The sequence below is a fragment of the Eufriesea mexicana genome, unplaced genomic scaffold, assembly GCF_001483705.2.
Source record: "Eufriesea mexicana isolate 0111107269 unplaced genomic scaffold, ASM148370v2 scaffold953, whole genome shotgun sequence".
Classification (NCBI taxonomy): domain Eukaryota; kingdom Metazoa; phylum Arthropoda; class Insecta; order Hymenoptera; family Apidae; genus Eufriesea; species Eufriesea mexicana.
This window is the reverse complement of record NW_016909094.1, coordinates 661,468-687,379: the sequence shown is the minus strand read 5'-3', so window position 1 is coordinate 687,379 and position 25,912 is coordinate 661,468. Positions and strand designations below refer to the sequence as shown.

Here is a 25,912-nt window from a genome sequence, read left to right as displayed (position 1 = left end):
TATTTAGGTTTGTATTTCAGGTTAGTAGTCATAGCGTTAATAAGAAATTTTTGATGCGATAATTGAGCCGTTCACTGCACAAATCGATTAACTCCACGTTTTGAAAAATCTTGAATTTAAGCATCGAAGCACTTGATATAGTCACAACTTTTTATATTTCAGATTTTTCAAAAAGTGAAGTTAATCGATTTGTGCAGTGAACGGCTCAATTGTTGTAAGGAAAAGGTTATATACTTGATTAAAATAATTCTGTACACTTTCCGTAGTCAGTCAACTCTTTGCACTCGAGAGAGGACCTTCAGTCACCATTTAATGAAATTTTGGAGACCGATATTAATTGATATATTAACCCTTTGCACTCGAGAGGTAACTCTCGTTGTCAGTTACCGTTTGTTTCAATACCTGGAAGCCTGAGTAACGAGTATGAGATATTACCAGATTAGAAATAACTCCACGTGAAATATTGAAATGAAATACACGTGATTTTCTCTTTTTATTTTAACATAAATGGTATCACTGAGATAAGAAAAATATAAGAAAAGCTTCGAATTGTTATATCTTCATAACGAGGAAATTTTCCAGTGTACAGGGATAGTAATTTCAACAACCAATTGCATTTCCTACCACGTTAAACGTGAAATTGGTACTGTTAATTTTAATCATCTTACCATTATTCGATACCTTCCCTAATCCTTTGGACTCGAAGACTTTTTCGTCGTAAACAGCAATTCGAAGCTTCTCTTAGATTTTCATAAGCTCGCTGATACTCTTTATGCCAAAATAAAAAAGAAAATCGTGCATTTGTGTGAGAAATGAACGAATAGAATTATTTTATTTCGATATTTCGCGCGTAGTTGTTAATATAATTATCATCATTCGTTATTTGAGTTATAGCATTGAAGCAAACGGTGAATGAGAGTCACCTCTCGAGTACAAAGGGTTAAATTCAAGATAACGTAATAATGTGCGAGGTATAGGAATGAAATAATTCTACGAATTAATTATTATACGATTTTCTGTTCTATGAAATATCGTCGACTTTATGGCAAAGAATCCTTGAATTTCTACTCTTCTGCTGTGGAAGGATTGTCGAGTGCAAAGGGTTAATTTGTATTTAAAGTAACCATCGAAGCAATCGTTAGAATTCAAAGATTTTTAGAATACTGCTTCCAGAATTTCTTTATTTCAAAATTATCATTGTTTGAAAAATTATCCAATTGTTTGAACAAGGAATGATTCACTGATGCAGAATTTTCTATTATAAACCCACATGCTTATTTCTTAAATGTGTTTTACATAACAAAATAGCTATTGCCATTTATCTAATTGCAAGTTTCTGTGTTTAACAATAAAATTTTAAATATATGTGAAATTTTGTTATCCATTTGCTTTCATTTTTCGAATCAATATTAAACTGTTCTTCATCTGCAAAAGTTTTAATATATACATTTGCATATTTATCAACTATTGATAATATGATGAATCTAATTTGTGTATTTATTAGCTATAATATGGTAATATGATAAATATAATTTATATGTTTATCAACTAATTTGTATATTTATTTTTCTAGTTCAAACTGGTATAAAAAAATTATAATAATTCAATAACAACTTGACAAATGAAAATATTTTATTATATATAGTACTGCTATAATAAAATATAAAATATAATTCTTTATCTTCCCCTAATGTATGTTCCGATAATTAAATATTTAATGAAATTTGGAGCATAATATTTTTATTAACTTCGAAATTTAATTATTATTAATAAAATAATTTCGATGGATCATAGATAATAATTCAGTATATAAAAATTAAATACAACAATTTTATATTAATAATATCGATAACTGAATATTCCTATTTTATTTATTTATACGTATTAAATTTTGTTTTATTTTATCCAACATTCGCATAACAGAAACTAATATACTAATTAAACTCGGGGTTAATAAAGTGTTTTTTAAAAAATGGATTTGTTTTTTAATTCGAGTTTAGTTTAATAGCAATAAACAGAAAGAAAAGAACGTTATTTGTACTACGGTATTACAGGCATTTGAAGTGTTTGCATTTGCAAATGGCACGTTTTACAAAATATTTTTGAATATGCCACTGTTTACATATATGTTTTTCTTGAAACAGTCAATATTATTATTTTAATTTTAGCCTCGTTCGCATGGTCTCCTTTAGCCTTGCTTATAGATAGGCCACCAGCGTTCTGCTTTTTCGCTTCTCAGAAGTAATACGTATTAATTTCACTCTATACATCTACACAGACCATATACCACGATTCTTTCCTATTTGGTACCGTTATTCGTCTCACTCGACTCAAACAGTCCTATAAATATTCAGCCGATTTTACATAACAACCAGCCTACTCTCTGGAATTATGAAACGATTTATCTTCGATCATATATAGTATAAATTTGTAACAAATCTCTAATTAACGAACAAATTATTCAAATAGCCCGCCACGCGGTTTATCATGGCGACGTTGCTGCTTTCAACTCTTTGTTTCAATCGACATTTTAAATACTGCAAATTTCCTAAATTTCATTGTAAAATTTAACCCTTTGCACTCGGCGATTTTTTCGTTACAGGAAAATAGTAATTCGAAGACTTTCTTACTTTATCACAGTAAATGAGAAATCGTAGAGAAATTACGACGTAGAATTATTTTCCTCGACATCCCACACGTCGTTGCGGTATTTTAAATTTGACATATCGATCTTCGGAATTTGATTAAATGGCGACTGAGAGTCGTCCATCGAGAGCAAAGGGTTAACCCTTTGCACTCAATGATTCTTTCGTTGTAAAGAAATAGCAATTCGAAGACATTCTGCCACAAAGTCGACGATATTTTTAAAATAGTAAATAAGAAATCGTATGCAAATTAAGGCGTAGAATTATTTTACTTCGATACTGCATGCATCGTTGGATAATTGTAAATTTGATATATTAATTGACATCCATCTTTAGAATCTGATTAAATGGCGACTGAGTGGCGCCTCTCGAGTGCAAATGGTTAACTATAGTACGTACATAGTAAATTGTTATACATTGTTATATTTATATTATATAAATAATTGTTATAATCATTTAACACTTATTATCATACTTTGTTATTATAATTTATTAATAATTATTTATTACATAACATAATTATTAATAAATTATAATAATAAAGTATGATAATAAGTGTTAAAGGATTATATGAATGACATAACGAAACGATTTTATTAAAAATGGCGTTTTTAACTTAAAAAATTCTGTATTTTATATGCAAAAAATTTTTCAAAGTATTCTTCAACAATTTCATTGCCAAATTTTCGTTAGATAGCGAATGATCTATAAACTTGAAAATATATTAATTTTACCCCCACAGACCAACGTAGAGATAGATTTTTCCATGTTTCTATTCTCTACGAGAAAAATGTATATATCCAATCGCGGTTATTAAATATACATTCGACCTTGAGAATCCATTTACCTAACTTTTTGATTCGCCGTACAGCTCATAAATGACTGGAAACTGGTGTACGAAGCACGCCTAATTTATGTGCAACATCTCGCACGTTACGACATACAGCACACTTGACTAAAATCTTTAGTTATCGATAACTATTCTTGACCGATCACGTGATTCATTCTCGATATTCGTATTTTCAGACCAGGATTTTTCGCATCAGCGACAGGTTGTATATTCACTTATTATAGCTTCTCTGAAATCTGCATGATCTTGCAAATAGCTCCTGCTGCGTTACGTCCAAGTTTAAACTCGCGCAAGAAAAGCATTCGATTTAATTCGAATTTTCATTTGATCAGCCTGTAACAAAACTATTACCAAAAAATTCGTATGTTGCAACTTAATCATTTGCAGGTTTCGAATAGGCAATTTTCAAAATTAATACAGTGGAGACTCCCGTATCCGTGCCTCCATTATCCGAATATCATATAATATAATATACAGAACCACATTATTGTACTAAGGAGATATGGGGGCTTTAAGTCTTAGCACTTCAGCCGCCATTTAATAAAATTCCAAAGATTGATACAAATACTAGAACAAAACTATTACCAAAGAATCTGCGTGCTGCACTCAATCATTTCCAAGCTTCGAATAAGCAATTTTCAAAATTAATACAGTGGGGATTATCGTATCCGTGCCACCATTATTCGAATAATGATATAATATACTAATAGAATATAGTATAATAATACACGAAACCATATTATTGTACTAAGGAGATATGGGGGCTTTAAGTCTTAGCACTTCAGCCGCCATTTAATAAAATTCCGAAGATTGATACGAATAATATGACAAAACTGTTACCAAAGAATCTGTGTGCTGCAATTTAATCATTTCCAAGCTTCGAATAAGCAATTTTCAAAATTAATACAGTGGGGATTATCGTATCCGTGCCACCATTATTCGAATAATGATATAATATACTAATAGAATATAGTATAATAATACACGAAACCATATTATTGTACTAAGGAGATATGGGGCTTTACGTCTTAGCACTTCGTCCGCCATTTAATAAAATTCCAAAGATTGATACGAATAATATGACAAAACTGTTACCAAAGAATCTGTGTGCTGCAATTTAATCATTTCCAAGTTTCGAATAAGCAATTTTTAAAATTAATACCGTGGAGACTCCCGTATCCGTGCCTCCATTATCCGAATATCATATAATATAATAATATAATATACACGAAACCATATTATTGTACTAAGGAGATATGGGGCTTTACGTCTTAGCACTTCGTCCGCCATTTAATAAAATTCCGAAGATTGATACGAATAATATGACAAAACTGTTACCAAAGAATCTGTGTGCTGCAACTTAATCATTTCCAAGCTTCGAATAAGCAATTTTCAAAATTAATACAGTGGGGATTATCGTATCCGTGCCACCATTATTCGAATAATGATATAATATACTAATAGAATATAGTATAATAATACACGAAACCATATTATTGTACTAAGGAGATATGGGGGCTTTAAGTCTTAGCACTTCGTCCGCCATTTTATAAAATTCCAAAGATTGATACAAATACCAGAATTATCATGGGGGTCAAAATGACTCTTTTTGGTTATTTTATTTCCGCAATTGCTAAAAATATGCGGCTGCTTTTGGTAAAAATTATACTAATTTTGGTTCGAATAAGGTCGCAATTACGTATGCTCTTTTATTTTCGTTATATCGTATTAATTAACTGTAGTTCTAGTGTTAATTGATACATTGAATTCAAAATAACGCACAAATGCGTGAAATATTAAAATAAAATAATTTTACGTGTTAATCTCTACACGATTTCTAATTTACTATTTTAAAAGACATCGTCGACTTTATCACAGAAAATTTTTGAAGCGCCATTTTCTTGTAACGAAAAATCGCCGAATGTGAAGCGTTAAATATCGAGTAGCCATTGAAAGAAATCTCGTGGGATTCTGTTGGAACAAACGAAGTTTGACGCAAAAGAAGGTGAGTGTTCTATTACACGAAAATTCCACTATCCGGCCACTTTTGTCTCCTTATTAGTTCGGGTACAGAAGTCCCTATTGTAACAGTCTAGTGAACTGTTCTTCATTACTGGCAAAGTTTTACGCAAATGCTGCTACTCATTGTCAGTTCAACAGCACGCGACATTATATGAACATAACCTTAAAACGCGGCAAAGGAAAATAATACGAAAAATAAAATTCGAATTTCGCGCCAAAATGAGATCTACGCCAAATCGAAGATATTATTTCCAAAAGTCTCCAAAGACAGGTGAAAAAAGGTGAAAAATCTAATCGGATCAGTAGTACCGAAAGTACTAAAAGCCTGATACAACAGTGCTCGCTTAACTGTCACAGAGTCGGATCGGCGACGCGACAGGTATCCGAGCGTGCAAATGCTTCGAGAATCGTTCGACTCTTTCTTTTTGATCATGTTCGCTCTGTTGACTGGTGCGAAACACGAAAAAGAGGAACTTATTACCCGTGAAAGCGAAGAAATAAATGGCAGCAGTTTCATGAATTGTTGATGAAATTCGCGACAGTTAGGCAAGCGCAACTGTCGCATAGGCAATTTGTTATCGTTTAGCCAAAAATTGCTGCGAAATTTCTAAAATTTCTCGCAGGAGCGTTCGGATCGATACTTCCTAGACAACGGTGAGATAGTGACAATGAGTAATTCCACTTGGAATCTTACACGAATACGGTAGATCAGCTAGAATTGCGCGAGATGCCAAAGATCCGAGGTGCTAAATGCAGAATAGAGCCATAAGCTCGCCAGCGTATTTCCCCGTATGCACGTGACTCGCTGGAAATCAAACCGACGATTTTCAACGGCTGTCAACGCATGCGTGTTATTTTAATTGAAAGACCTCAGCCGAAATCAATAAGCGAAGTTATCGCGATTGATCAAACGAGGGTACGAGCCGAAGGCACTCGGCGGGCGCGTTAACACGAGGCGATAATCGAAGGGCGAAATTAACAATCGACTGGAGAGATGAGAAGACAGATGACCAGAAGAAAATTGGGGATGAGACGCCGGGAAAGTGTCAGGGACGTCGATCAGTGAACCCATGCTCCTTTCGAATTCACTGTTCTCGCGATACGAACGATCGATCCAACGGGGCTGCTGAGCCTGGAGACCTAAATCTCGGCGAAAATCCACCCTTACATTCACCCGCTCCCTCGTTCTCTCCTTTCGTTCCGTCTGTTCTTCTTCCAATCTCGAGGATTTCCTTTGCTTGTCGATGATTCATCACCTTCCGCGCGATCGCGGCGCGCGGCCTCGAGATTGAGGAATAAATATCGACGAAAGGCTCGAAAGAGCCTGCTTTCAAAGCCCAGCACAACTGCACTCCCTGTGGACCTGCCGACGTTTTTATGCAAATAACAGATCCTCCAACTTATTCCTAAGACAAATTCCGCGAATGGAAATCCGGAGATACGAGATCGTACTTTGGTCTAAAGAGCTGAGAGTTTCCCAGGGATCTGTTATGCAGAGATGAGGAAACAGCTGGAGGAGGAAACGGTGATCGATAACAGATCCAGCATTCCTGATCGTGAAACAGATCACGCGAGTTTTTATTATCCGCTGAAGGTGTCGAGTTCACGAACGGAATCGTGCAGGATCGAGTGACGAATAAAACTGTAGCGACCAACGTTCACACTCTCGCCACTAGATGGGAAACGGAGGTTTTAGGATTCTCGCAAGTCCTCGATGGATCCTCGACTCCCATAAATACAAGTTCCTGTCTTAGCTAAGTATTCCCCGTTTAAGGCAGGGTCTACTAGAAAGTCCTACTGACGAGTCCACTAGCAGGCCCAGGACGAAACGCATCCTTTGCTTGCGTTTCTTCTATCTGCTACCTATCACAGCAAGACGACCACTAGGATACCATCAAGAAGCCATTGAAACCGAACCACAAGACTTCACTAACCCCCGTGGGGAGGATCCCTGGAGGTCTATGGCAGGCCCTCTCTTCACTTCGTTCAACGTGAACTGACTTAACTACATGAAATATAGATAGTGTTGCGTCCCAAACACTGCACCTCTCACGTTTGGAGTTTCGCGGAGTTGATAAGGCCCGTTCCGCGGATACGACAATGTCACAGGAATGCGGTTTACTCTGAATTAATCGAACTGGACCTGGTTAAGGTTGAACTAAAGAGTTCTGATGTGCAACGTCTGTTCTCTGGCGCTGAGTTGATCGTGGTGAGTTTGTCTTGACTGTCTTTAGATTGAAGTAGAACTCCTTGGTCGTGATGGTTGTCTTGTCTTCTTTGGATTTTAAAGAGAACTCCAGTGCGACTCCTGTCTCGATGGTTTTATAAATTCGTATGTCTTCTGATTGATTGGGGTGAAATGTAAGCGGTGGGTGTGTGTTCTCCCATTGGTTGTGAACAATGTTGGGGGCGTGTATTCGCTTCGACGTTTTTCGGTGGTTTGTGTTCTCCCATTGGTTGTGAACAATGTTGGGGGTGTGTATTCGCTTCGACGTCTTTCGGTGGTGGTGAATGTTGAAACATATTGGGTCCTTATGCCCATCGTCTAAATGGTGATTTATTGACCCTATTATTGACCCATGTGGTGGCTGGGTGACAACGAGTGTCCGCGAATCAAGGGACGCTGACAATTAAGAAATAAACCAGTCCTCCACTTAACTTGGGACGTTCGGTCCTAGGACCGCAACAGACAGCTATAGGTGGACGACGCGTGATTAGAACAGAACTGAGACACGTTTCACTAATCCGTGCAGGTTGGGACAGAAGAAGCTGGATATGCAGGTCCTTGGCGAGGAGCCTGTTAACGCGTTAAACGCCACGCCGGTTTTACGTGCAGTAACGTTCACGCCACAGTTAGTCGTCATGCGGGCCGTTCCGGGTCGTACGGACCGGTGGGGCCTGAACGGAAAGTCTAGCGCCGGTCCCTAGGGACCGACGTGGCGTTTAACGCGTTAATCGTTGAAATACCGTTTTGGCGGTATTATTATTCGCGTTAGGAAATACCATATTGCCGACCCTGCACCCCAGGTAAAACACGATGGCACATTGACGTTTAATTTAATAATAATAAGTTTAATAACCCAGTCCCCTACTTAACTTGGGACGTTCGGCCCTAGGGCAGCAATAGATAGATATAGGTGAACAACGCGTGATTAGAACGGGACTGGCATATTGGTACAGAAGATGGTGCATATACAAGGCCCTTGGCGAAGAGCCTGTTAACTCTTGAAATACCCTTTCGGCGGTATTATTCGCATTAAGAAATACCATATTGTAGGACATTTTTCGAGTCTCAGAATGAGTGCATAGGAACGCTTGGGCCTTCCTCAAAAATGAGGGATAATAGACAGCTCCTCGGGTTCAGTTGGAGCGTTCAGGGTGATACTTGAAATATGTGCGGAAAGACAAATGACCACGCGCAAGGATTAGTATCGACAGGATATGTATGACTGTGTCGAGTGCGAGAAACGAGCGAAAGTTTAGAAATGTGTCCGAGTGCTTGATATACCTGGTCCACCGAGGACGAGGTCGCATGGGAAATGAATGATCGAGAAAGAAAGCCTGCGTATGAAAGAAGAGAGACTGTTAGATCTTCAGCCGCCATTAGATACAATTTCGAAGATCGATATTAATTAATATATCAAATTTAAGATAATGTACCGGTATGCAAATAATTCTACGTTTTAATTATTATTCGGTTTCTTACTTACTGCTGAACAAAATATCGTCCGCTTTATAGCAGAAAATCTTTGAACTCCTACTCTTCTTCAGCCAAAAAATCGTCGAGTGCAAAGGGTTAAATAAAGGTGCAAGGGCGCGAGCAAGTCAGTGTGAGGAGTTAGAGTTTATGGTCAGTGTCAGAGTAGTCAGTATAGAGAGTTAGAGTTTATAGCCAGAGTATCAGAGTGTCAGAGTAGTCAATATAAAGAGTTAGGGTTTATAGCCAGAGTATCAGAGTGTCAGAGTAGTCAATATAAAGAGTTAGAGTTTATAGCCAGAGTATCAGAGTGTCAGAGTACTCAGTATAGAGAGTTAGAGTTTATAGCCAGAGTATTAGAGTGTCAGAGTAGTCAGTATAAAGAGTTAGAGTTTATAGCCAGAGTACCAGAGTGTCAGAGTAGTCAGTATAGAGAGTTAGAGTTTATAGCCAGAGTATCAGAGTGTCAGAGTAGTCAGTATAGAGAGTTAGAGTTTACAGTCAGACTGTCAGAGTCAGAGTAGTCAGTGTGCAGAGTGCGTAGAGTAATTGAGCATTAGCGTTATATTAGCAAGGATTAGAATTAGGTTAGCCTTAAAACTGTAGTAAGCAATGCTTCATCTTTTAAATATACATTATCGTTATTATTCAAAAACCGTGTTTTTGTCCAGTACGTGCCCTTTTCCTACTTGCTCTCTTATTCCCCTCGCCTCTCCAATATTGCCGACCCCGTACCCTAGGTAAAACACGATGGCACATCGATGCTTGGCCACCATGTACGCCAAACACCTGAAGTATGGAGCAGTAGTTCAGCTCGTTTTCCCGAAAACTGTTTGTAACACTACCCTTGCACCTCAAATTCGAAAACTCCATTATTCGTATCAGCCGAAAGCAAAATACGTAGCCCTACCAAGAGCTAATAATCCTTATAGACGCTAGACCTTGTAGCACGCGATATAGAAACTCATAGTATCGAGATAACTCTTGCAAAACATACTTCCAATCAAATCTACTGTCGAATAAACGCTCCCTCATCGTCAAGGCTTTGTCTATCATACGCAACAAGAAGAAATGTACAGTATATTAGTTATTCGAAGATATACGCAATTTTCTTAAGGAGCTGTCCGTCACTAATCGTCGCCAATCAAGACCAACCTAGTGACGATATACAGACCCTCTACTGTTCGTCCCTGAACATCGATATTTGGCAATCAGTTGCAATTTGCATTGATCACGTTTCGTTCATATTTTCTATCTTTTTTCATTAAATAGAGTATAGATGTACGCACATGGTCTACAAAGTTTTCAGACTAATTTTTCCTCAGGCTACTCTAGGTATCTGGCTGTCGCTATTTGCAGTAACTAGTATACTTGCTTCGTGCATGGTTTTGTGGTAGCATCATTCTCATCCTCGCCACTAGATAGATTCCACGTAACTGTAGTCACGTGCGTTTGGTTACAGTTATTCGTGAGCTACTTGTTAAACAGGACATTAACCCTTCCACGAGTATGGTTGTACGTGCGCGGTCGAAGAATTTGTGAAAACGTAATTATACAAATAATATGATACACCTAGTGTGAAGAATGGTATCAGAAAAATTAGAAAATAATTCAACGATCTATACGATATTTACGAGAAACATTTGTTGTATATATGGGTAGTGGTGGCGCTAGTGAGTCGAAGAATTTGTGAAAACGTAATTTCACAAATAATATGACACACCTAGTATGAAGAATGGTATCAGAAAAATTAGAAAATAATTCAACGATCTATACGATATTTACGGGAAACATTTATTGTAGATACTGGTCGTGGTGGCGCTAGTGAGTCGAAGAATTTGTGAGAACGTAATTGTACAAATAATATGACACACCTAGTGTAAAGAATGATATTAATAAAATTAGAAAATGATTCAACGATCTATACGATATTTACGAGAAACATTTATTGCAGATACGAGTCGTGGTGGCGCTAGTGAGTTACACGGAAAATCATTTTAAAGCTGTCTTAAAACGCTTATTCGTAAGAGGGTTACGAAGGTAAACTCGACGTTTGAAGTTTCACTGAATTTTCATATTTCTAAATATTTCTTTTTTTTCTATTTTCAAGATTCTTTACAATTTGTCCAGTAAGGCTACTCGATAAATTATTTTAGCGTTTTTTAATTAGTAACAGGTAACTGCTTCTTCACTAATGAGCATGTATATAATGAGTACAGCGTTTGCTGTTGAGGAAGAAGATTCTCTGGTTATTTCCTGCTTTCTAAATATAATTTTATAATTGTATAAGATAAATCAAAACTTGTCAAATAGGAAGTGCTGGGTTTTTAATATTCCATTTCTGTTTTCAAAAAGCTCGTTTCCAAAGCACGAAAAAATTGTGTAAGTTTTATTTATCGATTTCATCCCCTTACAGAAGTTTACGAAGAACACAGAACAGAAGGTTACAGAACGCGAGAAATTATACCACGTCCATTATTACCATCAAGATTTACTGGCCACAATAACTGGTATTAACCTATTGAAACAACTTGATCACGGAAAGCTCGTAAACGTTGTGTAATTTGTTACTAACTAAAACAGGAAAAAGAATTCATTTTATCATTGCGATAACTGCCTACAACTGGCTATATGTATTGACTATTTCGAGTACTATCATACCGTGTAAAACTAGTAAATTTAACCCTTTCGCTACAATGGGCGTTGTCATACAGTCCCTCCCGTAGTACGCGTGCGCAGTTCTTTAGCATTGGAGCCCAAGTTTTTGAAAAGAAAAGAAAAAGAAAAAGAAAAGCCGGTCATCGCAATAGCGCTTGCAATTTTTTGCGAAGAGAGCTAAAACTAAGCTAAGACAGCTAAAGAATGGAAGCACTTGTCTTAATTTTTGGCGCCATTTTTGTGGCTGCTGACTGCAGTCACCCGTCGCGTATAGGTGGCGCCTCGCTGCCGGTGACTATAGTCACCCGTAGTAGCGATAGGATTAATTTCTCAAATTATTTTCAACGTATGTAGAATGCTAGGGTTTGGGAGTGAGTGCAAGGCTTGGCAACACTTGGGCCTACCTGGCTGACGATGGATAATAAACAGCAGCCTCGGGTTCAGATCGAATGTTCAGGGTGACATCTGGAGTGCACGTGCAAGGTCAAGTGACCGCGTGCAAGGATTGTATGGACAGGATGTTTACGAGTGATCGAGAAAGGAAGAGAAGAGAGACTGTTAGGTCTAAAAAAGGGTGCAAGAGCTATCTTGAGACAGTCCCTTACGGAGTTCTCAGCGAGAGTTGACGTGAGAGTGTCGGTCGGTTGCGTAATCATAGCTCAGTTATCAGTCTGGTCTTTTAGTTTATACTTTACTCCTAGTCTTGTTTAGCTCGCAATAAATATATGGATCGTTTATTTTGAAAGTGATGCAAATCCATTTTCCGTTGTTTCGAGAAAATTAAAGATAAGCATATTTGTCAATTAAAAAATATAGGTTAATTATGTCAGGTCTAGCAATGTTTCTATTAATTTATCAATATGTAATTTGATTATATAAATTTCTTTTAGGCGAATTTAACTAAAATAATGTATATTTACGGACTGCAAATAGACTCACGCCGCTTTCATAATTAGTCAATTGTAAAAATTATTTAATTTCAATTTTGAAAAATTAAATATCACTTAAAATATATTTCGTATAACTCCAATTTTGTTTACAAATAATAACAAGAAATAAAGTAGGAGTAGTATTTTTTATTTTGAACGTTAATTATATTTATATATTGTTAAACTTAACATAAGATATTGCTATTATTTATTTATGCTCTTCATGTGGCAGGGTTTTGAAATATTCATGATGCACAGGAGGTATATAAGGTAATAACTGCTCCATATCCTTATATTTTTCGTATGTAATAGGCCTGAAATCGTGATACAAAGGCGCCAGGGTGATTTTTTCAAATTTTCGCGGTCTTTTCTGACACGTAGATGATAACTCTAAAGTTTTAAGTTCCATATTCTCCATTGATGTTTTCAATTGTCATAAAATAATATCGATTTACTATTTCTTCTTACCTATATCAATATCTGATGTTAATACGAAATTATCCATTTTTGGAGGAAAATAAAATAAGTAACCAAAAATAATAACCTTCGACAGGTGAAATAAAACAAATGTAGCCACCAGTTGCCACTGACCTCGCCATCTGTCTATGAAAATTGGACTTACACCACTTTTATAATCAATGATTATGCAATTTCTTTTATCAGCCAATTTTTAATTGAACAATTTTGCCGTTCAAAAATTAATTCAAATTTTGCCGTTCTTCCCCGACATTTAGGTGATAAATCTAAAGTCTTAAATTCTATGTTCTCCATTGATGTTTTATATAAACTAGTATTCGGTGCACTTTTGCAAAACCTCATTCAACGTATTTCCAACTAATTTACCTTTTCTTCATTAGTGTTTCTTCTTATCTGTTCTTTAATTGCGTCTTGTAGACCTTTTGTTGAAACGAAATTCTCTCATTTCATTTCGTGTAAAATAAATTCATTACGTTGTCTACAATGTTTTATAACATCATAATAATCCTATGTAAATTGGACTTACATCACTTTCATAATCAATGGCTACGCAATTTCTTTTGTTAACCAATTTTAAATTGAACAAAGCATTAGCATTTTTTAAGATATTAAATACTAACTAGTTATAAATAACAAATTTACGCTAAATTAAGCATGAATTACGTGATATTTCATTCTTTTTAAATGGACTTACACCAGCTTCAAAATAAACGGGCCATATATTTAGAACAAAATAACATCTCCTATTCTTTATATTATATTTACCAATCAAACAGTATCCCTTCGTGTATAACTTCACTGAACTAAATAAAATTAGAAATTCTTTGTGTACGCCATTTCTCTTTTCGTTTCTTTATCATTCATATCATTTCTTTTCATATTTATATCTTCATACAAAAAAGAGAATTTGATGATATGAGCCAATTTTCCACTTTCTTGAATGATATAAATCGGTTAAACATCAGTCTTGAGAACATCGAATCTCGCAGAGGGACTTCGAAATCGAAACAGGCCAAAATCGTCCAGCCACTACAATTCCTTCGAGGAAATTTTGATCGCGAATTTCGTTTCCTTTCTTTATCATTTCGAAATATCTCTATCTTGATATAAAAAGAAAAAAATCGGTGATATAGACCGATTTTCCACTTTTCCGAATTATGCATGTTCCGTCCCGGAGAGCGTATTTAGAATATGATTTTATAATTAAGGCTTACACTTTTAACAGACTTAACGGTTTATTTTATATTTTATAATGCGAATGCAATTCCGGAGGTTCGATGTGCCTCAACGCCGTTCTAGCGGATTAAGCTTATAAGGGTAAAGCAAAATTAGGAATTTTACTAGAAACCAGACGCGACAGATGGGACCCACTTGTGACAGACCCAACAAGCGACGGACGGACGGCACTTATAAATCACGTCATTGACCATCAGAAATCGGCTCCTTGACAGTTTCCTACGCCTTCGCCAAAGGTCCTTATGTCACACCCTCTGTCCAATTAAAACTCTTTACCTTTCCACCACCGACATCTATTTTACCCAATCAGGACTAAACTAGAGAAAACACCGGACCGAACACGACGAGACAGGACATAGAGCAAAATCGAGAAGTCAGTTCGTCTTCGGCACCGATCCTTCAAACATCTAAATTACACATACAAACGCGTGTTCGAAACGGTACTCCGTTAACGTCTACATTATAACTATTCTACGCTTTTCTCTAAATAAACACTCTCTTTTGACCACACTCATTCTGGATCCTTATTATCACAACTAGTCACGCAATATTAATTTGGCGCGTGATAAGCGTTCTTGGAAATCGAAGAGATTCGATACCGTAGGACGCTACAATGCAAATAGGTTAAACATCGGTCCTCAGAGCATGGAATCTCGCAGAGGGACTTCGAAATCGAAACAGGCCAAAATCGTCCAGCCACTACAATTCCTTCGAGGAAATTTTGATCGCGAATTTCGTTTCCTTTCTTTATCATTTCGAAATATCTCTATCTTGATATAAAAAGAAAAAAATCGGTGATATAGGCCGATTTTCCACTTTTCCGAATTATGCAAATAGGTTAAACATCGGTCCTCAGAGCATGGAATCTCGCAGAGGGACTTGAATGGAAACAGGCTAAAATCGTCGAGCTACTACAACTCCTCGGAGGAAATCTTGGTCGCGAAGATTAAGCACGACGTTGAGATCCCCGAGGCAAGGAACGATGCCACAGGGAAGATGGAAGCCGGGAAGCCAAGGACTCGTAGGCTACGAGGTAGCCAGAGTCCAGCGTGTGAGCCGAAAGTCGTAACGAGACGTGGAACACGCGATGATCGATTACTTCCGCCTATCTAGCGATCCATCGGTAACCTCTGTCAGTCTGTTCCTCATCGATGCTTGGAATCTCATTTACCGAACGCTTAATAGACAATCAGCCGGCCGCTTCGGCCGGGCAAATTGTTTCGATCGACTGCCAGTTCCGGCGGCATTCGAGGCTGTCGAAGATTGCCTCGACGCCTCGGTCATTCGATTATTTTTCGCCCGTTTGTAATGCAGTTCAGCCCAGGCGACGCCGCGTTGGGAAAGAAGAAAGCGGGTCACGGGGTGCTCCGGATCGGACAGTATCGACGAAGGTACCGAGCGTTGTTGCGGCGCCGACGTAAATCGTTTCGCTCGGCGTCGCTTCCGGCTCCGTCACCGGCGTCCGTGAAATTACCTGATCGATGAGTCCACCGGTTCGCTTCCGTTTCTATTTCTTCGCAATCGCCGCGGCCTGCAACGCCGATCCGACGATCGATAACCGAACAATTCCGTAGGCGAACAAACGGGAGCATCGCGGGAACCGTGGCAGCAGGAAGCTGAGACACGTCGGGCTTGCTGCTTGCCTCTGACGTTCGTGCAACTGTGCCGTGGCTGAATCATTTATCGGACAATAGAGTAGTATAACGCGATGATTAGGCAGACGCGCTGCATGCGACTCGTACTCCCTGCGGCTTGGAATTATACCAAGATGATATCGCGTGAAGTTGAAATTCTAACATAAACCAGGCACCGAGGCAGCCGAGAAACCGCCGTCTCGCGTGTTTGCCAATCTTTATCGGGATGCAAGACTCTATCGCGTTTGAAGACGGTACCCCGTTTATACGTGCTCTTCTAAATCCTGCTCTTGTAGAATTCGCCAATGGCTTCCACGAAGTCGATGATTTAGAGAAACGATTGGGTAATGTAGGATGGCGAAACTGGTCTTGAGACACCGAAAATTCACGAAAGAACAAGAACACGATAACACAAACTCAAAACTCGTGAACCGATTTAACTTAGGGAAGGAACATCAAGATAACGAAAACACACAAAGACGCACTCTTTTAACACGTTGACTGCCACGCGCATTTTACGTAGTTTGCCCATGGCGCCAACATGAATATTTTATTATGCGATGCATATTATGTTGAAATATTATTTACAACAGATAAGGTGAGTTGTATAATCGCGTTTAATGTATTTTTCGTGGTGGGGGTCACCGGTGACCCCCGCGGCGCTGTAGACCATTTTTGCCATTATCAATTGTTTAAAAAGCAACTCGAAAAAATATTTCAATTCCCGATTTTAGGATGAAGTTAGCGATGTATTTAGTGAAATATTTTGATGACGAAGATTGCATTTCATCGAGCAATTACGTACAGAAAAAACGTGGTCACGAATTTAAAAAGAAACCTGGAAGTGTGCGAAATGTAAGGCGATTTTGCAAAGCGCGCTATGAAAATAATTCAAATCAGCTAGGAAGAATGAGAGCAAAGAATTGCACTAAAAAAGTGGTGACATATTGTGCCGACTGTTTTGGTTCACCTTTTCTTCGTATAAATAAAATTAGTTTTGCATGTTCTGTATGGCATTAATTTCTTCGAACCATTATAGTAACAATGGTGCTATTTAAAAATTTATCGGTATCGATATTTACTCTAATTATGTATTTTTAATAATGGTCGCGTCGCCGGTCACCGGTGACCCCCGTGGCAGTCAACGTGTTAAAAGTGACTCACGCTTGTGCTGGCCACAACCGATTTCCAAGGACTCTCTTTTGATTGTCAAGCACCATGCTTTTATGCTTTCCTTAACCTACGCTTCACCTCTCCGTAGGGGAGTCACGCAACTTAATTTTGTTATATAAAATAACCTTTCGATTTGCTTCTAGAAGATATCGATCCATTTATAATTTGTTTTTGTTGGCAATAGCCGATTCGCGATTTCTTTTGGTATCCTACAGTAATAAGATCTGGGACATTGGGACTAATTCGCATCACTCGAAAGAGTAGAAAATTCACTCGTGTTTACAAAATTTTTGGTTTTGTATAAAGACACATGTTAATCCGTGAAAGGTCTTTTTCGGTACTCCGTTCATCCCTTTGTTTAGGACTGTATATCTAAATGCGAAGGCTCTGAAATTTTACAAGTACCAGTGTTTCGGCCCTAGGACCGCAGTGTCCCAGGTCAAGTGGAGGACTGTTTTATGTCCTTATTGTCAACGTCCCTTGACTGCTCTACACTCATTGTCACCTAAGCCACCACTTAGGTAGCCGTAACAAGGACCGATATACCACCCTTTAAAACAAGCACAAGGACCTACATTGTTTAAACAACCACCACCACCGAAAGACGCTGGAGCTGGCACACACCCCCAATATTATTTGCAACCAATCAGACCAAAGAGGAAGCTTATAAAACCATCGACAGAACAGTCACGAAGAGAGTTCTACTAAAATACAGTCCACTTAACACTTCGAAGCTAGACATAACCTTCCTCAATGAATCGTCCGTCACTAATCGTCGCCAACTAAGATCGACCTAGTGACGATATACGAAAGGGATCAAACGTGATCTGTGGCATATGAAGAATATTCGGCAACTGATAATGGAAAAAAGGTGATAGACGACAGTCGTGGCTCGTGGAATATTCCGCGTTTGGATGCAAATGGATTAAAAAACAGGAAACTAATGCCGATGTAGCCGCGAGTTAGTAGAAGTTAGTAGAATCAGTCGAGTTAGTCGTTAGAGTCGGTGGTTAGTTCGAGAGAGTACTGGAGCAGTCGTCATAGTCGGAGTGCAGAACAGTTGGAGTCTGTGTGACCTTCTGCAGTATACTTGGTACCGCGAAATAAATACAGTTTTGTCAAAGATTCACGGGGTAGCGTCTTCGTTCAACACCTCATTTACCATTGTTGCTGCCCCAGGACCGAACGTCCCAAGTTAAGTGGAGGACTGTTTATGTCCTTATTGCCAGCGTCCCTTGATTCGTATACACTTGGTATCACCTAGTCGCCACTTGGATGAACCTTAGCAAGGATCAATATATTACCCTTAAGACGAAGGGCATGGAGACCCAGATTGTTTAAACAACCACCACCACCGAAAGACGTTGAAGTTGGCACACACCCCCAATATTATTCGCAACCAATCAGTAGACAGACTAAGCTTATAAAACCACCGTCAGAACAGTCACGAAGAGAGTTCTACTAAAATACAGTCCACTTAACCCTTCGAAGCTAGACATAACCTTCCTCAAAGAACCGTCCGTCACTAATCGTCGCCAACTAAGATCGACCTAGTGACGATATACAATAGAGCTATTTCGAAATGATAAAAATATATTGGATGACTAACGATTCGTTGGCCTTTAGTCACTAGAAGGGCCTGGCTGATAAACGCAGACCAATTTCAGAGTCCAAAAACAATTGACTCGTTCCTACTTTCACTAAGGGCCAATGATCATCTTCACCCCACCAAAAACTAACATTATATAAGCACCCACAAGATTTGTGAAAGGCCAGTTTCGGTTTCAGTTTAGTTCTTTTCCTCTCCACCGACTTGTATTTTTCCAACGTAGCCTTGTTGAAAAAAAATGGCATACAGAAAGAATTTATAATTTTATTTAGTTCAATGAAGTTATACGTTGCAAATAATTTGCGAAATTAAATTTAACCCTTTGCACTCGACGATTTTTTGGCTAGAGAGGAGTAGAAATTCAAAGATTCTTACTAAAAAACTGATAATACTTTTTTGAGCAGTAAATAAAGAATTATATAATAACAGAATTGTAGAATTATTTGATTTCGATACCTCGCACACTGTTACATTACATTAAATTTGATATATTAATTAATATCCATCTTCCAAATTTTATGAAATGGTGACTGAAGCCCACCTCTCGAGTGCAAAGGGTTAAATTTAATAGTTTTGCTCGGTATGATAGTAATTGAAATGGTCAATACATATAGGCACACGGCAGTTGTTCACTGATAAAATGAATCTTTTTCTTGTTCAAATTACGCAACGTTTCCGTGATCAAGTTGTTTCAATAGGTATTAGAAAATGGCGGCCAGTAAGTCTTGATGGTAATGATGGACGTGCTATAATTTCTTGTGTTGTCGATGTTTTTAGTTTTCGTTTATTTCGTTCGATTATTTCTTCTGCTAATTTTTGTTCGAAAACGCGAAATGCTCTATCTGTGTGGATAGTTTGCAGTCGTAATAGAAAATAATAAAGTCTTTAGAATTATCGAAAATAAAGGTATTAACCCTTTGCACTCGACGACTTTTTCATTATAGAAAAATAGTAATTCGAAGACTTTCTGTCATAGAGTCGATGATATTTTTAAAATGGTAAATGAGAAATCATATGCAAAGTAAGATGTACAGTTATTTTTCTTCGACATTCGACACATCGTTAGGTAATTTTATATTTCATATATTAATTAATGTCGATCTTTAGAATTTTATTAAATGGTGACTGAGAGTCACCTCTCGAGTGCAAAGGGTTAAAATAATAATTGTGCTATAAACACTGTCTCTGGTACAAAATAGCGCGCATGCGTTCTGTAACTATGCACATAAGTTCTGTTCTTATGCACAAAATATTATCTGCGATTCAGTGATGATGGCCAGAAAAATTCCGCTCATATATGCACTTATGATGCAAATGGGTTAATATCGGTTTATTAACCCCTTGCACTGCGATTTAATTATGAAAAAGTATGCATCGAGGTAGTATTCAATTTTGGTTAACCACTGTATACTTATCCTATTAAAGATAAAGTCGAATAAAAATTTGATAAATTATTCGAATTTCGTGCACGTCAAAACGTGTGAAATGTAATTTATGGTCACGTAATCACACTAATCAGTGTAGCTTACGATCGTGAGATTTGACATGATGGATTCGTCACGAGTTGGACTCGTCATTTTAGTGCAAAGATATTATGTTAAAAATTGTTGGGAAAATTGTTGGGAAAATTATTAGATCGACGTTGTTAATTACTTGCTTCTTATCGTATAAGGATAGATATATAGAAAAGATTTTTCACGTCAGTGACACGTCATTGTAGGATAGGCAAAGATGTGCAAATATATTTTTTCCACTTACTATAACTTCGTAAGTTTAATTCCTGCACGAGTATGGTCGACCAAGAATGATCGAAAAATTTGCGAGAACAATATTGCGCAAACAATATGATACACGTGGTAAGTAGAAAATCGCAGAATTATATAAATAAAATTAGAAAATACGTCCACGATATATACGATATTAACGATAAACGTTTATCGTAGATACGAGGTGTGGTGGCGCTAGTGAGTTAAACGGAACTTCGTCTTAACGCTGCCGAAACGCTTTCTCGTGAAAGAGTTAAGAGATGAAATCCTGGTCCAAATTGTAACTTCGGAAATTGTATTACTACAGCCAAAGAGAAATACGTCTTAATTATTCGAACAACTGGTTGTATTTGCTACGATAAATCGAAATAAATGAATCGGAACGAAAGAATAAAATTTTCATTGTTTCATTTTCACGGACACGAGGAAAAGGAAGAAAAATGGAAATAAAAACCGAAACGAAGAAAACAAAAGTTTGGACAAAAGGGAAGAGAAAAGAGAAGAAAAAAAAATTTGAAGAAAAAGATATGAAGATTCGAAGGGTGAAAGAAAATGGCCGCACTTCCGTTGAAAGGCTGGAAGAAAGTATAACAGGCCATCAACAGCAGCGACGGGTCATAAGAAATTTCGAAACCACATTGCTCCAAATATTTAAGTCAAAACCAGTATAAAGAATTGTCTTTGAAATATTTCAACTTTATTTATATATATATATATCACGAACCGGAGAAGCAAAAATAAAATAAAATTCGTAGGAAAGAAAACAAAAATTGGGTGAAAAGATAAAGGAGAAAAGAGGAGAAAAAATATTCGAGAAAGAAGATTCCCCTATTGGAAGAGTCGCGGAAAACGAGCGTACTTCCGGTGAAAGGTCGAAAGGAAGTGGCCATCGGTGACAGCGAGGGGTGACAAGAAATCCCAGCTGCCCGGTAGATAAGCGTTGGTCGAAGGCCTAGGGAAACGGCATAGGGAAAAAAGATGCAGGGAAAAGGTATAGGGAAAAGGTATAGGGAAAGGTACAAGAGAACGTTTGTTCAATTTCTACGGGCAAACGAGAGAGGGATAAAAGCGGCGGAGAATTGCGAAATGCTTGGCCCGCATTCGCAGTAGTTCCAGCCGCCCATTGTCCGCGTGCACAATGGGAATCTTTCTAGCGACGCTTGTTGCTCGGATGCTAGCTGACTAAACTTTGCCCGCCGACCACGTGCGTCCTGCACACCCCGCAATTTCGCGCACAAACAGACACGTATACAGAGCGGGCACAGCAGAAGGAGGAGGCAGAAATACGTAGGCAGACGTGTCAGTCGTGTGGTAGTATCCGTGCAAGCACACTGGGATTCGCCTGGGGATAGGTCAATCAATGACCTATTTAAAACGCCTTCAGTCCGACCTCGCGCACTCTGCTACCACCATGGCACGAGACTTCGGGTCTACGTACGGGTCGCCATTTTTCATCTTCCTTTTTTCCCCTACCGACTTCTTCTTACCAATGCAACGCGACAGCGTTCCGATGGCAACGCTGCGCCGATGTACAGTATCTGCCATCTATAATCTCCGCGCTCGAGTATAATGGCGGGCAGTTAAGGCCGCGAACGCGGAAGCCTGCACCATTTCGAAGTTTTATTTCCTGGATTAGCGACTTGCTAAAAATATGATTCGTAATGAGGATCGATTAACGTCGCGTTGCAAATTTATCGGCCGAAAATATTGCAATATTTTGAGACTCGAGTTCGCGTTGGAAATTTAGTATCTTGTTTAGTCTGGCCTACCTGTTGTGTTCGATAATGTCTATTATTAATCGAGCTCTAATTGTACGTATCAAAACAGGCAGAATTATATTCGAATAGAGATTTGGATCGGCTACAACTTTTTGGAGCAATATTATCATATTTGAAAATAAAATTACGGGAAAATGGCGGATTATAAAATTTAAAAATCAGAGGAGAATTTAAAAATAGGTATGCTGTATAATATTAAGCAAGACTAATTCGTGGAATTTACTATAATACGCCAGATATATTATGTTAAAAGCTCTCTTAACCAGTTTTTTAAACTCGAAAGGCGACTTTTCTTAAACTCGGTTGTCATTTAGTAATATTTTGAAGATCGATATTAATGTATTAAATTTAAGATAATGTAATAGCGTGCGACCTATTGAACTTAAATAATTCCACGTGTTAACTATTATATGTTTTATTTACCGTGCTAAAAACATCGTCAGCTTTATAGCAGAAAATCTTTAAATTTCTACTCCCCTGTAGCGAAACAATCGTCGAGTGCAGAGAGTTAAGAAATATTCGTTTCTTTAGCTTCGAAGCTAAATAGGGTCAATACTCGTGCGAAACAAGTTATACGTAATAGGTTAAATAAGTTTACAGTTTCAATAAAACTGATATAATAATCGTTTCACGAAGAATATTCGCTTTTCGGCAAGCATCAATTACGAGATAAGAAACTCGAATATATCACTTGCTTGTCGTTACTGTACCCAAGTACACGATTCTAATATCCGATATAATATCCAATAATTACGCAAAATTTTTGGTGACAGTTGGCAGAATTATAGCAATTATAGCAAGAATTATAGCAAGCAACCGACGTCGAATTTACAGTCAAAGAAAGTATAGTATGTGCAGATGCACAGGGCGATAAAGGGGCCCTTGTAAAGCTTGGGATACTTGCGATATTAAATAACGGTAAAGAGAGAAGTATATTTTTGACAGAATAAAAATTCGTGAGCAACCGACGTCGAATTTACAGTCAAAGAAAGTATAGTGTGTGCAAATGCACAGGGCGATAAAGGGGCCCTTGTAAAGCTTGGGATACTTGCGATATTAAATAATGGTAAAGAGAGAAGAATATTTTTGACAGAATAAAAATTCGTGAGCAACCGACGTCGACTTTACAGTCAAAGAAAGTATAGTATGTGCAAATGCACATGGCGATAAAGAGGTCCTTGTAAAGCTTTAAATACTCGTGGTATTAACACTAAACCTACTATAGCCTAAATCACCGTTCCCAAACTTTCATTCAAAATTCAACATTCAAGCTTATCTTCTTAATCACTCGTCATCGCGATTTTGCCTCCGATACACGTATAATTATTTCCTCGATATCTCCCATTAATCCATTTCTTAAAGCTTCTGCTTCCTTTCCAATCACGGGTCATTATCACCATGGTAGATTTAGTGTTAAACAACGGCAAAGACAGGAATAGATTTTTCACAAACAAAAAATACTGACCTTGAGACTCACACCGGTAAAGTATGTTTCATATCTCGCGAAAGGTAACATCTTAGACGTTCTCGTTTTATCAACCTATACGTATATATTATACATATACGATGAGACTATACAAACAAACAAGGTCGAAAGAGCGAAATTTTCATTTTCGATAATCACATTTTATCCGTGATACGGTTCCACTCGAATAGCAATAATAAACTGTCCGAACCGTAATGGAAGGATTAAAAAGAAAAAAAAGATAAAGGGAACGGGTTTGTGAAAGTCGAGAATAAAAATGATTCGTTTTTCTATCGAGTACGAAATAAATTCGAACGAACCTTTGAAATATTTCAAGCTTTTAATAAAGATGCTTCACGAGCGAGACTGAGATCGGGAAAAGATGGAGGGAGAAGAGTAGGGGGAGAAAAAGAAATAGATAGATAGATAGAGAGAGAGAGAAAGAGAGAGAGAGGAGAGAGAGAGAGAAAGAGAGAATAGAGAGAAAATAAATCGCAAAGAAAGCCACCGTTGGAGTTAACGGTAGCGCGGAAAGCGTGCAATGAAACTTACTTATTTCGTCTCGCGGGCTGGAATAATCGTGGTAAGCTGTTCACAGGCAAAGCGGAATGAAAATAACGATATCACGGTTTCTAAACGACAGACACTAGTCGTTACGATCCAAAAGGATATGGATTAGTGATGAGCGCCAGACACCAGTTGCGCGGTCGTGTATTCTGGTCGAGGTATCGGAGTGCAACCGGCACGAAACCAGGATAGGGTAGTTCGTCGCCATCTATGTCTACGCCATAATCTTCGTTCTCGTCTTCCTCGTCTAAATCCTCGTCATCCTCGTCATCCTCGTCATCCTCGTCGTCCTCGTCGTCGTCGTCCTCCTCGTCGTCGTCTTCCTCCTCTTCCTCCTCGTGCCGTCGAACGACACGTCTATTGGTCGACTGACCACCCCCATCTTCGTCCTCGTCGTCCTCGAGATCACTGAGTTCGGCAACGTCACTGTCAGAACCTTGCTCGCCATTTCCTGTCCCGGCAGCTTTAGTCGCCGGACGGTACCGATATCCTTGGGGATAATGCAACGACATGCTTTCCGGCTTATATCTCGTCCAGCAGACGCGAGGATGACGAATCGGAGCGTTCAACGGTAACTCGACACGTAGCGTGGAACAGATTTCCAGATAGGCTTGCTGGACGATTTATCACAGCGAAGATTTTTCCCGAGCGACAACGTACACGTCGCTGTTCCGAACGACGAGACCGGGTAGACAAGTATGAACGACATCGAGGACCCGTAATCAGGTTCGGTTCGGTTACCTATCGGTCCGATATCGATACGAGCAATCCGAACACGCTTCTCGTATACTCTACCGGCAGAAACATGCACCGTGCTTTTGCTCGCAAAAGTCTCGGGATCGAAGAAGCTGCCGCACATCCACTGGCCGCATTTTACGTTGAAGTAGCGGCAGCAGTAAAATCCAGGTGCGTAACCGTGAGCCTCGCGATGCGCTTGCCCGGTTTCTCTCACCTGCAATTCTCACCTTCGGGTGCCCTCTCGTACGCTCGCTTCGGTCCGCTCACCTGCTACCAAGCGAGATCACTCGCGATCGGGTCGACGGGAAATGATTGTCGAGAACGATACAGGAAGGTTTACGAAGATATCGATAACGGGAAAGAAGGTTGAGGAACAACGAGAAGCAAGAAGAGAACACCTATCGTGTAAAATGCGCGAAATTCGTCCGAAGGGAGACACTTTTGGCAGCAAGATGGAAAGGCAAAGCGCGTGAGTGGCGCGTGGTATGTCGCGTGGCAGCTCGTTAGAAACGATCCAGCTTGCCCTTCACTGGGGACCCATCTTCCTCCGCTCCTGAGTCGGGAACTGATAGCACGCGACTAACGCAACCGTAAATTAGCCTACTCGAAGAAATTATTATAAGAACCACGATCCATATCAAACTACACCCGAACGTGCGCGTCGACGG

General features: G+C 38.6%; 1 protein-coding gene across 1 annotated transcript in view; it reads right to left on the bottom strand.

Annotated features, from left to right (window-relative positions):
- Ca-alpha1T (Ca[2+]-channel protein alpha[[1]] subunit T) overlaps positions 1 to 25,018 on the bottom strand; it is a 295,869-nt gene extending 270,851 nt beyond the window's left edge. The window contains exon 1 of the mRNA XM_017899591.1: positions 24,612 to 25,018. Coding sequence (XP_017755080.1) covers positions 24,612 to 25,018 — 407 coding nt within the window. The remainder of the gene's footprint in view (positions 1 to 24,611) is intronic.
- Between the last annotated feature and the right edge of the window lie 894 nt (positions 25,019 to 25,912).